The 12,032-nt window shown below is 57.7% G+C and overlaps 1 protein-coding gene across 19 annotated transcripts in view; it reads right to left on the bottom strand.

The window, feature by feature from the left end:
• The window catches only part of ARHGAP39 (Rho GTPase activating protein 39), a 72,092-nt gene that overhangs the window by 12,312 nt on the left and 47,748 nt on the right, over positions 1 to 12,032 (bottom strand). For 18 of the 19 annotated variants that reach the window (XR_002642236.3, XM_022555290.3, XM_030764195.2 and 15 more), the window contains 2 exons: positions 2,941 to 4,300; positions 541 to 1,102 (listed from right to left, as the gene is read on the bottom strand). Coding sequence is in view for 18 of the 19 variants with exons in the window: in XM_022555290.3 (XP_022410998.1) it covers positions 541 to 1,102; positions 2,941 to 4,300 (1,922 nt within the window). In the remaining variant the exon portion in view is untranslated. Of the gene's footprint in view, positions 1 to 540; positions 1,103 to 2,940; positions 4,301 to 9,265; positions 12,029 to 12,032 lie in introns of those variants that run through there. The other variant, XM_022555301.3, reaches the window with a different exon arrangement.

The raw sequence follows: 12,032 nt of genomic DNA, 5'->3' as shown, positions 1-12,032 counted from the left end.
AACGCCTGAGGCCTGAGGCGGCTCAGGCCAGCTCAGCTCACAGCACCTCAACAGCCTATGGCACAGACCCCTCAGACCCAGCGCTGGGCCAGGGCGCCCATGTCCCTCACTGCCCTCAGAAGCCCCCCTGCGATGGCCACAAGGCATAGTGCGAGCCTGGCCAGGGCAAACGCTCTAAGTGCACACAGGCTGACTGGCCTCCCTGCCCTCGTCAGGCAGGGTGACCAGGACGGTAGCCTCAGAGTGGAGTGGGTGCCGGCTGGCGGAGACATGGGTCCTCAAGCAGACCCCCACCTGTCAGCCCGTGGCCAGGGAGGGACCCTGTGTCACAACTGCCTGTGGCTCTTCTCAGGGCCTCGGTGCTGAGAAGGGGCTGCCTGAGGACCCCGCATCCCAGTGGAGGCCAAGGATGTGCGCCTCCGGGAGATGCTGTGTTCGTGTACCTGCTGCTGCCAGGTGCCACCCAGCGCAGACGGAAGCTCTAGCCACAGCCTGTACCTGAGCTGGTGGCAGAGCCCAGGGGCCCTGTCTGGGTCTTACCTTTGGTGTCGTTGACGGGGTCCATGTGCCGGTAGATGTAGCCCTCCAGGTAGGAGTGGAACTTGGGCGTGGGCGGGAAGAAGGCCAGGCAGATGGCCATGAGCTCCCAGCCGCGGGCCAGGCTCTCGAGGCGGAAGTTCTCGGTGGTCTGCCGGCACAGCTGGATGTAGAGCTCGTCCCGCAGGCCCTGCACGCTCCAGCCCTTGGTGGCGATCTCCAGGGCCACGTGCAGCGGGTCGGCCTTGGCGCGCCGGTCGCCCATGTACATCTGGATCAGCTTGAAGACCTCACAGGCCTCCTTCTTCACGTGGCGGTCGCTGGTTACGATCATGGGCTTCTTGATGGACTCGCTGCTCCACGCCAGCATGTTGGCAATGGACACCTTCCGCCGGAAGAGGCCCTGTGTGTGTTTGTTGAAGTGCTTGGAGGCCCAGTTCTCGATGTCGGTCTCTGAGGACGGCTTGCGAAGTGTGAAGGTGGGGAACACGCAGCTGGCGCTGGGCATCACGCTCCGGGTCTGCCGGCTGCTCTCGAACTGGGCGCAGGTGCCGAGGTCCTCAGACTGGGGAGGACAGGGGGGCTGTGAGGGGGTGGGGGCCCCACGTGACCCAGCCAGGTGAGAGATGTGGCCCCCCTACCCCAAGCGGGACCTGAAGCTGCTGTAGGAGAGAGGCCTGGACGGGGTGGGGTGGGGTGAGGCCGGGCCTGGGCTCCCAGCTCTGCGCCTTGTACTGGTCTCACAGGGACCCAGAGAAGCCCTCCCTCTGACTTTTACCCTGCGGGCTTGGCCTCCGGGAGGTGCCTGCCCTGGTCTGGAGACCGAGGTTTGGGGGTGGCCAGCATGGGTCTGGGGGCAGGAGGGAGCCGCGCATGTGTCTCGTCAGCTTCTTGGGCTGCCGTAGCCCCAGGTGGGAGAGGGCCCAGGGACGCTGCATCCCCAGTGCTCACAGGGCTCTCCCCAGGCAGGGAGCTGGACCGTGCGTGGATGCAGGAAGGTGCTGCCTCCTACTGGCCTTGCCGCGGCTGTTTGGCTTCTGCTGGTTCAGATGGGAAGGTTAGCCCCACAAAGCAGCAGAAACCCCCAGATGCAACATTTGACAGAGAAACACAAATGTCTCTGGGCCACAACGGCTGCACCCTTTTCCCCAACAAAGATAGCGTTTGGAGTCTCGGGCATCGGGAAGAGCGATGCCATGCAGAGGGGCAGAGCCAGGCCTGAGAGGGCCGTGGGCTGCGGCCCTCCGCTCCCGTGATGCTGGGAAGGGAGAGCGTTGCCCCAAGCCGCACCCCCACCCCCACCCCCGCCACCAACAGCCTCCACGTACCTGCACTCAAATAACAGCCCCTCACCCAACACTCTTTAGGGGCTCCTGTCCCCTCTGTCTGGGAGGTGGGCTCTCGTCCCCAAACCCGTGCTGGCCTCCCCACCCCTTGGTCTTGAAAGCAGGGAAGGTACCTCCCTGAGCAGCGCCAGGAGTGGACCTCGGTCAGGCCCCTGGAGCCCACGCGTCCTGCTGTCCAGGTCACATGCTGGGAGCCGGGTGCCCCAGGACGCAGCTGTTCACACTCCACCTACCACCTGCCCCCCCGCCTCTTCCCATCTGTCCTGATGTCCTCCTGTGTTACAAGCCACAGACAGAAACGCTGCTCTGAGCTCTCCAGTCTGGAGGAACACTAAGTGCCCCGGGGGATGCTGGCCACCTAAGATGCCGTAGTTCTTGGGCATGTCTTCCCCACCAGGACTGGGGGTGGACATGAGGATCCTGACCCCGGGAGGCCCTGTGGCCACTGCCAGCTCTGAGCAGAGGCCAGGGCAGACCCTCAGCCTTGGCTTCAGGCAGCAGACTGGTGTGAAAGGTCAGGGGCCAGGAGGTGAGAACGAGGATACTGGGCGACACCAAGCCCTGGGCACCATGCTCCTTGCATGCAACCGGGACAGAAGGTGCACAAGGATCCCGAGGGCCTGATGGATGCCCACGCCCAGCACTGAGCAGGGAAGACACCGCAGGCTGGGCTTCTGCTTTGGCTCCAGCTACAGTGTGGGGTTCTGGGAGCCACCTGGGGGCTTGCTGAATGTGTCCTGGCCCCAGGCTCTGAGCCACCCAAGGAGCGCCTGGTGCTCTACCTGCACAGCTCCTCACCTGAGAGCCATTCACAGGTAGAACAGAGGCTCAGGGCTCAGTGGGCAGGTGGCGGCCTCTGTGGCCTGGAATCAGGACATGGCCTCTAGCCCCCTGGTGACGTGGCAGCACTGTGGGGCCTGGCCAGCAGCTGAGGTAAGAGACCCCCGTGCTGGCAGAGGCCTGGGGGGCATCTACCGTCTGTCCTCACTCATGCCTGCTGGGAACCGTGAAGCCACACCACCCCTGCCCGGGGACCCGGCCGCGGCCCGGCCCCTACCTGAGAGGGGTGGAGGTAGGGCTCCGGGGAGGCCAGGCTGGTCTGCACAGACACGCTCTTCTCGAGCAGGGCCTGGGGGAAGGCGAGCCGGTCCGAGGCGGCCCTCTGCCAGTGCTTTTTGCTCTCCTGCTGGGCCAGCGCCTCATCCTCGCTGAAGGCGCGCACCACAGGCCCAGGCATGGGCAGCGGCACGGCCCCGTCGCTCTCGTAGCCCGAGCCGTCCTGCTGTGAGTCCCAGCTGCCCCTCTGCTTCATGTGCAAGCGGGCTTGCTGTGCCTCCCAGGCCAGCCGGGCCTGAGCCAGGAAGGGCTCGGCCTCACCCCGGGTCCCGTCCCCCTCACGCGCCTCGCCCTCTGCACGCCTTGTGGGTGCCAGGCTGGGGCCGCACAGGGGCCGCTCCTCGGTCAGGGGCTGCTGGCCAAGCGGGTCGCGGTCCCCGGGGCCCTCGGTGGGCAGGGCGCTGGGAGTGTGGCACGCAGAGGGGTTCCTGCTCTTCCTCTTTCGTGTGCTGGGGGAGCAGCCCGTCGAGGACATGGTGTCCTGCTGGCTGGACCAGGACATGGCATCGTCCTGGGCCTGGGGCAGTGGCATGGGCGGCTGGGCGGACCGCAGCTCGGGCCCCTCCATGCTGCTGTAGTCCCCGGACGTGACCCCCAGGCGCTGGTCGCGCAGCAGGCAGGGGCTGGGCTGCAGGGAGAGGGAGCCGCCGCCTGGGTGGGGCGAGTACTTGTGCCTCGGGCCCGCGCGCAGCTTGGGGCTGGAGCCGGCCTGCTCCACATACACCAGCTGGCGGACGTACTCCTTGCCAGCCGGGCTGTACTCCAGGCTCAGGTAGCGCTCGGGGCACTTCTGCCTGGTGAGCACCAGCTGCTGGTAGGGCGACGCGGAGGCCTGCTTGGGCGGCTTGCGGCTGGGAGACCGCCGAGGCGAGCCGGCCTGATAGCCCCCGCCGGCCTCAAACTGCACATCCATGGGGGGCTCGTCATAGATGGGGGCCTGGTACTCCACGGGGGGCTCTTCGTAGAGGGGGGGCTCGTAGGCATAACGCGGGGAGGACGGCTGAGAGTCGGCGGCGGGCTTGCGGGGCTGGGCCAGCAGTGGGGAGCAGCTCCCCAGCTCAGCCCTCTTCAGGAAGGGTGACGGCCTCCGCTCTGAGAAGAAGACAGGGCCGTCCGCGTCGGAGGTGAAGGTCTGTAGGCTGGGCGAGTGCTGTCCCCCAGAGGGTCTGCGGGAGCGACCCCTGGGCTGGCTGTCCAGGGGGTAGCCGTTGCCCTGGGGGGAAAGGAAGCTGGGCTCCCTGTCGGCAACTTTGATGAGCATGCGCTCCTTGGTGCCCGAGTTCCAGCGGAGCGAGGAGGTCCTGGTGGGGGCGGGGGGGGGCGGTGCAGTACAGGTTACCTGGGGAGGTCCTGGGGGTGGGCAGGTTACCTGGGGAAGTCCTGGGGGGAACAGGTTACCCAGGGAGGTCTTGGGGGGGGCAGATTACCCAGGGAGGTCCTGGGGGGGAGGCAGGTTACCTGGGGAGGTCCGGGGGGGGCAGGTTACCCGGGGAGGTCCTGGGGGGGGGGCAGGTTACCTGGGGAGGTCCTGGGGGGAACAGGTTACCTGGGGAGGTCTTGGTGGGGACAGGTTACCTGGGGGAAGTCCTAGGGAGAACAGGTTACGGAGGAGAGGAGGAAATCTGACCCCTTTGCCAGCCTGGACCCATTACCCACCTGCTGACCTCATGGGTGTCTGAGGTCAGGGCCCAGAGGCCTGGTCATTTCTCACTGTCTTCTTCACACCCGCCCCCCGGGGGCTGCAGGCTGTGGGGGCCTGGTGCCTCCTGGGGCTCCCAGCAGCGAGCTCTGCACTCTTCACAGGCCCTGACCTCTGGTCACTGTAGCCTAGAGTAAGCTGCCCTCCTGGCCTGGGAACTCCCCTCACACATTTCCCTGCAGCCTTCCCCTCTGGGGGCTCTCCTGATCCAGGAGCTTCCCCCAGACCCCAGCTGCTGCCCACGGCAACACTCCCTGCCAGGGCCTCTGGGAGTGTCTCTGCTCTGGTCCCACGCTAGAACCAGGCACAGAACTATTTCTGTAAGGAAGAGCCAGGAGGGGGACCTCCCAGGGGCCTCTCTGGCTTTGGAATCTGAGTACTGCCCTGCAGGCCTCACTCCCGGGCTCAGCACCTGCCTGTGTTCCTACCAGGGGCGGCCAACACATCCCTTGTGCATCAGCATCTCAGGCCTTGGATTCCAACCACAGAGGCTCCTGTGAGCTCCAGAAAGGCTAACTGCCCTCCTCTGACTGCCCACACACACAGTCGGCACTCTGCACCTGGACAGAGACGATAAGACTGTCCCCCAGTTCCTGAGAAAGGCTGCATCGGGCTAAGGGAGAGCTGGGGAGCTGTGGGGCCCAAATCATGGCCCCGCCACCGAGCGCAGGGGGCCACCCAAGACGCTCAGCCTCTTCTGAGCCTCACTTGCCTGGTGACATGAGTGACACTGCCCCTCGGGATACACGGACTTGACCACACACCATATCCGCCCACTGAAGGTCTGCACCACGTCCCACAGCTGTACCAGCCACGACGGGCCGGACCAAGTCCCAGAGAGATGAGTGGGGCTCACCTCTGCCACCTGCTCCCCCACCCCAAGAGACTCCTGGCTGCTTTAAAGATTTTCCTTTTACATTATTTATTTATTTATTTGTCGGCTGCATTGGGTCTTTGTTGCTGTGTGCGGGCTTTCTCTAGCTGCGGCGAGCCAGGGCTACTCTTCGTTGCGCTGCGCGGGCTTCCCGTTGTGGTGGCTTCTCTTGTTGCGGAGCACGGGCTCTAGGCACGTGGGCTCGGTAGCTGTGGCTCGTGGGCTCAGTAGCTGTGGCTCGTGGGCTCTAGAGCACAGGCTCAGTAGTTGTGGCGCACGGGCTTAGTTGCTCTGCGGCATGTGGGATCTTCCCGGACCAGGGCTTGAACCCGTGTCCCCTGCACTGGCGGGTGGATTCTTAACCACTGTGCCACGAGGGAAGTCCCTTTGGCCCATTTTAAAATCAGGTTGTTTTCTTACTGCTGGGGTTTAAGAGTTCTTTGTATATTTCAGATAACAGTCCTTTATCATTTGTGTCTTTTGCAAACGTTTTCTCCCAGTCTATGGCTTGTCTGCTCATTCGCTTGACACTGTCTTTCGCAGAGCAGAAATTTTTAATTTTAATGAAGTCCGGCTTATCAATTGTTTCTTTCATGAATCATGCCTTGGACGTTGTACCTAAAAAGTCACTGCCAAACCCAAGGTCATCTGGGTTTTCTCCTCCGTTACCTTCTAGGAGTTAGTTTTGTGTTTTACATTTAGGTCTGTGATCCATTTTGAGTTAATTTCCATGAAGGGTGTAAGGAATGTGTCCAGATTCATTTTCTTGCCTGTGAACGTTCAGTTGTTCCAGCGCCATCTGTTGAAGAGACCATCTTTGCTCCGTTGCATTGCCTTTGCCCCTTTGTCAAAGATTACTTGACTATATTTATGGGGGTCTATTGGTTGTTTCTCCAGTCTATTCTATTTATCTATCTATTCTTTTACCAATACCACACTGTCCTGATAATGGTAGCTTTGTAGTAAATCTTGAACTCGGGTAGTATTATTCCTCCAACTTTGTTCTCCTTGAATATTGTGTTGGCTGTTCTGTATCTTTTGCCTCTCCATAGAAATTTTTTTAACATCTTTATTGGAGTATAATTGCTTTACAATGGTGTGTTTTCCATAGAAATTTTATTATCACTTTGTCAATATCCACAGAACAACCTGCTGGGATGCTGACTGAGACTGCATTGAACATATAGATCAAGTTGGGAAGAAGTGACATCTTACTCCATTTATTTAGTTCTTCCTTGATATCTTTCATCAGAATTTTACAGTTTTTCTCACATAGATTTTTCACATATTTTGTTAGATATATACCTATTTCATTTGGGGGGGATATTAATGTCAATGCTATTGATTTTAACTTCAAATTCCACTTGTTCATTGCTAGTATATAGGAAAGCAATTGACTTCTGTATATTTAGCTTATATCCTACAACCTTGCCATAATCACTTAGTTCTAGGAGTTTGTCAGTTCTTTAGGATTTTCTACATAGATGATCATGTCATCTGTAGACAAGGACAGTTTTATTTTTTCCTTCCCAATCCGTATACCTTTTATTTCTTTTTCTTGTGTTACTGCATTAGCAAGGACTTCCAATACGATGCTGAAAAGCAGAGGTCAGAAGGGAAACCCTCGTCTTGCTCCTGGTCTTAGTGGGAAAGCTTTGACCTTCTCACTCCTAAGTATGATGTTAGCTGTAAATTTTTTATAGAAATTCTTCATCAGGTTAAGGAAGTTCCTCTCTAGTTCCTAGTTTACTGAGGGTTTTTTTTTTTTTAAATCATGAATGGGTGTTGGATTTTTGCCAAATGCTTTTTCTGCATCGGCTGATACGATCATGGATTTTTCTTCTTTGGCCTATTGATGTAATGGAGTATTACTGATTCTCAAATGTTGAACCAACCTTGCATAACTAGGATAAATCCCACTTGGTCATGGTGTGTAATTCTTTCTATACAGTGGTGGATTTGATTTGCTAATATTTTGTTGAGGATTTTTATATCCATGTTCATAAGAGAGACTGGTCTGTAATTTTCTTGTAATGTGTTTTTCTGATTCTGATATTAGCGTAATACTGACCTCATAGAATGAGTTAGGAAGTATTCCCTCTGCTTCTATCCTTTGAAAGAGACTGTAAAGAACTGGTATAATTTCTTCCATAAATGTTTGGTAGAACTCACCAGTGAACCCATCTGGGCCTGGTCCTTTCTGTTTTGGAAGATTATTAATTATTGATTCAACTTCTTTAACAGATGCAGACCTATTCAGATTGTCTATTTCTTGTCATATGAGTTTTGGCAGACTGTGTCTTTTAAAGAATTGGTTTATTTCACCTAGGTTATCAAGTCTGTGTGCACAGGGTTGTTCATAGCATCCCTGTATTTTATTTTTATTTCTGTTTTTTTGGCCACGCATCTTGCGGGATCCTAGTTCCCTGACCAAGGATCGAACCTGGGGCCCTCAGCAGTGAAGGCGCAGAGTCCCAACCACTGGACCACCAAGGAATTCCCTGTATTTTCTTTTTAGTGTCCAAGGAATCTTTAGTGATATCGCTTCTTTCATTCCTGATATTAATAATTTGTGTCCTTTCTCTCTTTTTCTTAGACTGGCTACTGCTTATTGGTTTTATTCATCATTTCAAAGAACCAGGTTTTCATTTCATTGATTTTTTTCCATTAATTTCCTACTTCAATTTCATTGATTTCTGCTCTAATTTTTAATATCTATCTTTTCTTCTGCTTACTTTGTACTTAATTTGCTCATCTTCTCCTAGTTTCCAAGAATGAAAACTTGGATGATTGATTTTAGATCTTTCTTCTTTTCTAATATATGTACTTTTCTAATATATGCACTGATATAAATTTCCCTCTAAGTACTGCCTTTATCACACCCCACAAATTTTAAGTTGTGTTTTCATTTTTATTCAGTTCAAAATAGTTTAAAATTTCTCTTGAGATTTCTTCTTTGACCCATGTGATATTCAGAAGTGTGTTGTTTAACTTGCAAGTATCTGGGGGTTTTCCAGCTATCTTTCTGTTACTGATTTCTAGTTTAATTCCATTGTGGTCTGAGAGCAGATACTGTATTATTTCTTTTCTTTTAATTTGTTAAGCTGTGTTTTATGGCCTAGAATGTGATCTATCTTTTCTTTTTTTTTTTTTTTGCAGTACGTGGGCCTCTCACTGTTGTGGCCTCTCCCTTTGCGGAGCACAGGCTCTGGAGGCGCAGGCCCAGCGGCCATGGCTCACGGGCCCAGCCGCTCCGCGGCATGTGGGATCCTCCCGGACCGGGGCACGAACCCGTGTCCCCTGCATTGGCAGGCAGACTCTCAACCACTGCGCCACCAGGGAAGCCCATGTGATCTATCTTGATGAAATTATTTGATTTGGAAAAACTGCCATTTAATATCTTGTACAAATGAATCATATTTATTAAAGTGAGTGTCTGATAACTCCAAAATATAGATCTCTGGTGGGTCTGTTTCTACTTTCTGTTTTTGTCCCTAATCAGTTCTGGCAATTTTAGACTGAAATTCTGGTGACTGTGTATGAAAACCTATTGAGATAATTTGAGGCTCTGGTTTACTTTTGTTTCTTAGCAGGCAGCTGGGATAAGGGCAGATCGATCACCTGAATCCCATCTGGGACTGAGCTGACTGGAATTCGGGCGTCTATTCGAAGACTGGTCTACTTATGGCTCACCCTATGCCTTCGTGTAGCCTTTCAGGAGTCCCAGTAGAAACATGGAATGCTGCCAAGGTCCCCTCTGTGGCTCCTGAGGCGGTGACACGTGTGCTGGGCTGCAATGACTGCCAGACCTTGGCCACACGTCCTGGCTCCTCGGATGCCTGCAGGAATATTTGGTCTATTTTGTTCTTGTTGTACAGGCTGGTCTCAGTTAAGTGAATCCACCATCACAGAAAGGAGAAATCCCAAGCGTCTTAAGAAACCAGTTGTGTAGTCTGGTCCTCCGCCTTTATCCTCTGACTGAGGCTGGGGCTTTCTGGATAAGGCCATGAGTCCTAATTACTGGGCGTGGGTGAGGCAGGACTTAGAGAACCAGGGTCAGCATGTGCGATCAGGGTGAGAGTGAGAGGCCTCGGGCCGGGCAGCCTGCTCCAGCATGACTAGGACCAAACCCTGCAGCCTGACCTCATTACCCAGGGGAGAAGTCAGACTGCAGCAGGGCTCCACTCCCGGTTGCCGGAGGCTGCTCCCGGCCGGCCCCCCAGGCCAAGCAGGCAGAGCGAGGGCGGAGGGCAGCAGACCCAGAGAGCCAGCTCTGGAGTCAGAGAGATCTGTGGCTGCACTCCAGGCCATTGTTCCCTGGCTGCAGGCTGAGGGAAATCACCTCCCGGCTCTGTCCCCGGGTCCTCATCAATTCCTACGAGGATTAAACAACACGAGGTGCAGTTGCGCATACGATAAAGTCCTTAGCTCAGCACTGGCACACAGGAAACACTCAGCAACTGGGAAGCGTTAGTTTGCGCATCTTTTCACCCCTTGGCAGGAGGGACCCCGCCCCTCTGCGGGGCGAGGGTGGCGGGGCTGCGGAATGAGGAGTGTGGGAGAGTGTGTCGTGTCGGGCGGAGTCCAGAGCACAGTCTACTCCAGGGCCCAGAGGGCTTCCATCGAGTCAGGGCAGAGGCGGGAACGGGGCAGCAGGAAGGAAGGTGCCCGGCAGACGGCACCCCTGGCTGAGGGCGGATCACCCGCACAGGAGCCTCTGACTCCATCCCCAAGGCAGGCCTCGGGGTCACGGGCTCCCTGTCTTACCGGAAAACGAGGGCCGCCTGGGTCACAGAGCAGACGCCGGCCTCAACCACCCGCCCCCGCGCAGGCGGCCTCACTTCCTGCCCCACAGGCCGGCCCCTCGCAGCCCCGCAGCCTCGCAGGGCCCCCCACCGCGCCCTCTCTAGCCGCCCGCCCGCCGGCCCCTCCGTCTCCTCATGGCTCCCCAGACCAGGAGTCCCATGCTTCTCTCTCGACCCCTAACCCCCTGTTGGCTCTGCTCGGGCGGAGGCACCCAGGCGAGAGACGCCGCCCCACGCCCTTGTTCCGAGAAGGCTTCCGGCCCACGAGGGGAGAGGCGGCCTCCCACGCCCGGGGAAGTGCTGGAGCGGGCGGGCGGGGCCTCCGCTCAGCTCAGGGCAGTCGCCTGTTCTCCAAAGAAGAAGGAGACGCCTCCTCAGGGAAGCGCTGCTCCACATGCGGCCCCCAGAACCGGGAAAGGGCAGCAGGGAAGCGGGGCTGGGACGGCTGCCGTGTGGGTCTGGAGGGAAGCCTCTGCCCGAGATGCGGGCGCAGCTCACGCGCAACAAGAAGAGACCACGTCAGAAAACCGGAGCCACGTGGTCCTCTGACCACCCAGCAAACCGCAGGCCCCTGACGTGCCCTGAGCCAGGCTGCACGGCCGCTGGCACACAGCCCCCTCTTCAACAGTCTTCCTGTCCTTCCCGCTCTGTCTGGCTGAGGGAGCTGCTCTCACGCCCGGCCCAGGTGGCACCGGGATGGCAGGGCCAGGGCAGTGCCGGGCCACCACACAGCAGGTGGCACGTGCGTCCCGCAGAGCCCAGGGCTGTGACGCGCAGCCGGCAAGAGCAGGACTCACTGCCCAGGAAGAAACACGTCCGGGGACCTGCCCTGCCCTGCAGCCGGGGTGAGGCCCTGCCCGTCAGCCACCGCACCCCTTTACCAAGGAGAACATGGGAGGCCACAAAACACATCTGTGGACACCACCACACCACTGGCCCCACGCAGGCTCAGATCCCTTCCCACATCAACAAGCCCGGTCACCACTTGCAAGCTCAATCTCTAAACCGAGCAGACTGCCAGAGGCCCCTCGCACCTGCAAATCCCTCCACAATTCACATTAATCCTGCTGGCCTGTGCTGGGGGCACCCAGGCCACCAGCGGCCTAGCACCTGGCCCGGCCCCCCTCGGCTGCAGGGCAGGTGCTTCCTCCAGCCTGGACACACGAGCTGACCAAGGGATGGCCCCTGCCCAGACCGACGGCTGCTGTGCCCAGAGTCCTGAGGGTCGTATCCAGAAACCCCAACGCCCTGCAAGGCCAACCCAGGGCCGAGGGAGGCGAGCCTCCTCCCTTCCCTTCGGCTGGCACCAGTCTTCCCCACGTGGCCAGGGAAACACTCCGATGTGTGGCCCAGAGCTCCCAGGGAGACCACATGCTGAAGAGCCCCTGAGGAGTCTGCCAGGGGCCAGGGCCGGTACCACGGACTCAACAGCTCCCCAAACTGCGCAGTGAACGGCAGCTGCCATGCGGGCCTGGGGCCACTCTGCCCCGGCGCTGGTGGCCCTGACGACCTCTCCTCACGTTCCACTGGCTGGGGCAGGGCCCTGCGTGCTGTGCACGTCCTGCTGAGCCAGACTCTCCTCCAGCTCACCGAAGAGCTGCCAGGAAAACCATCCCCGGGTCATGAGACAGGGCCAGGCCTGAGGCAGGGGCCCT

This window comes from Delphinapterus leucas, chromosome 17, assembly GCF_059928025.1.
Source record: "Delphinapterus leucas isolate spDelLeu-1000000601 "Yukka" chromosome 17, BTC_Dleu_Yukka2, whole genome shotgun sequence".
Taxonomy (NCBI): domain Eukaryota; kingdom Metazoa; phylum Chordata; class Mammalia; order Artiodactyla; family Monodontidae; genus Delphinapterus; species Delphinapterus leucas.
Note: the sequence above shows the minus strand (reverse complement) of the source record. Positions and strands in the feature narration are given on the sequence as shown.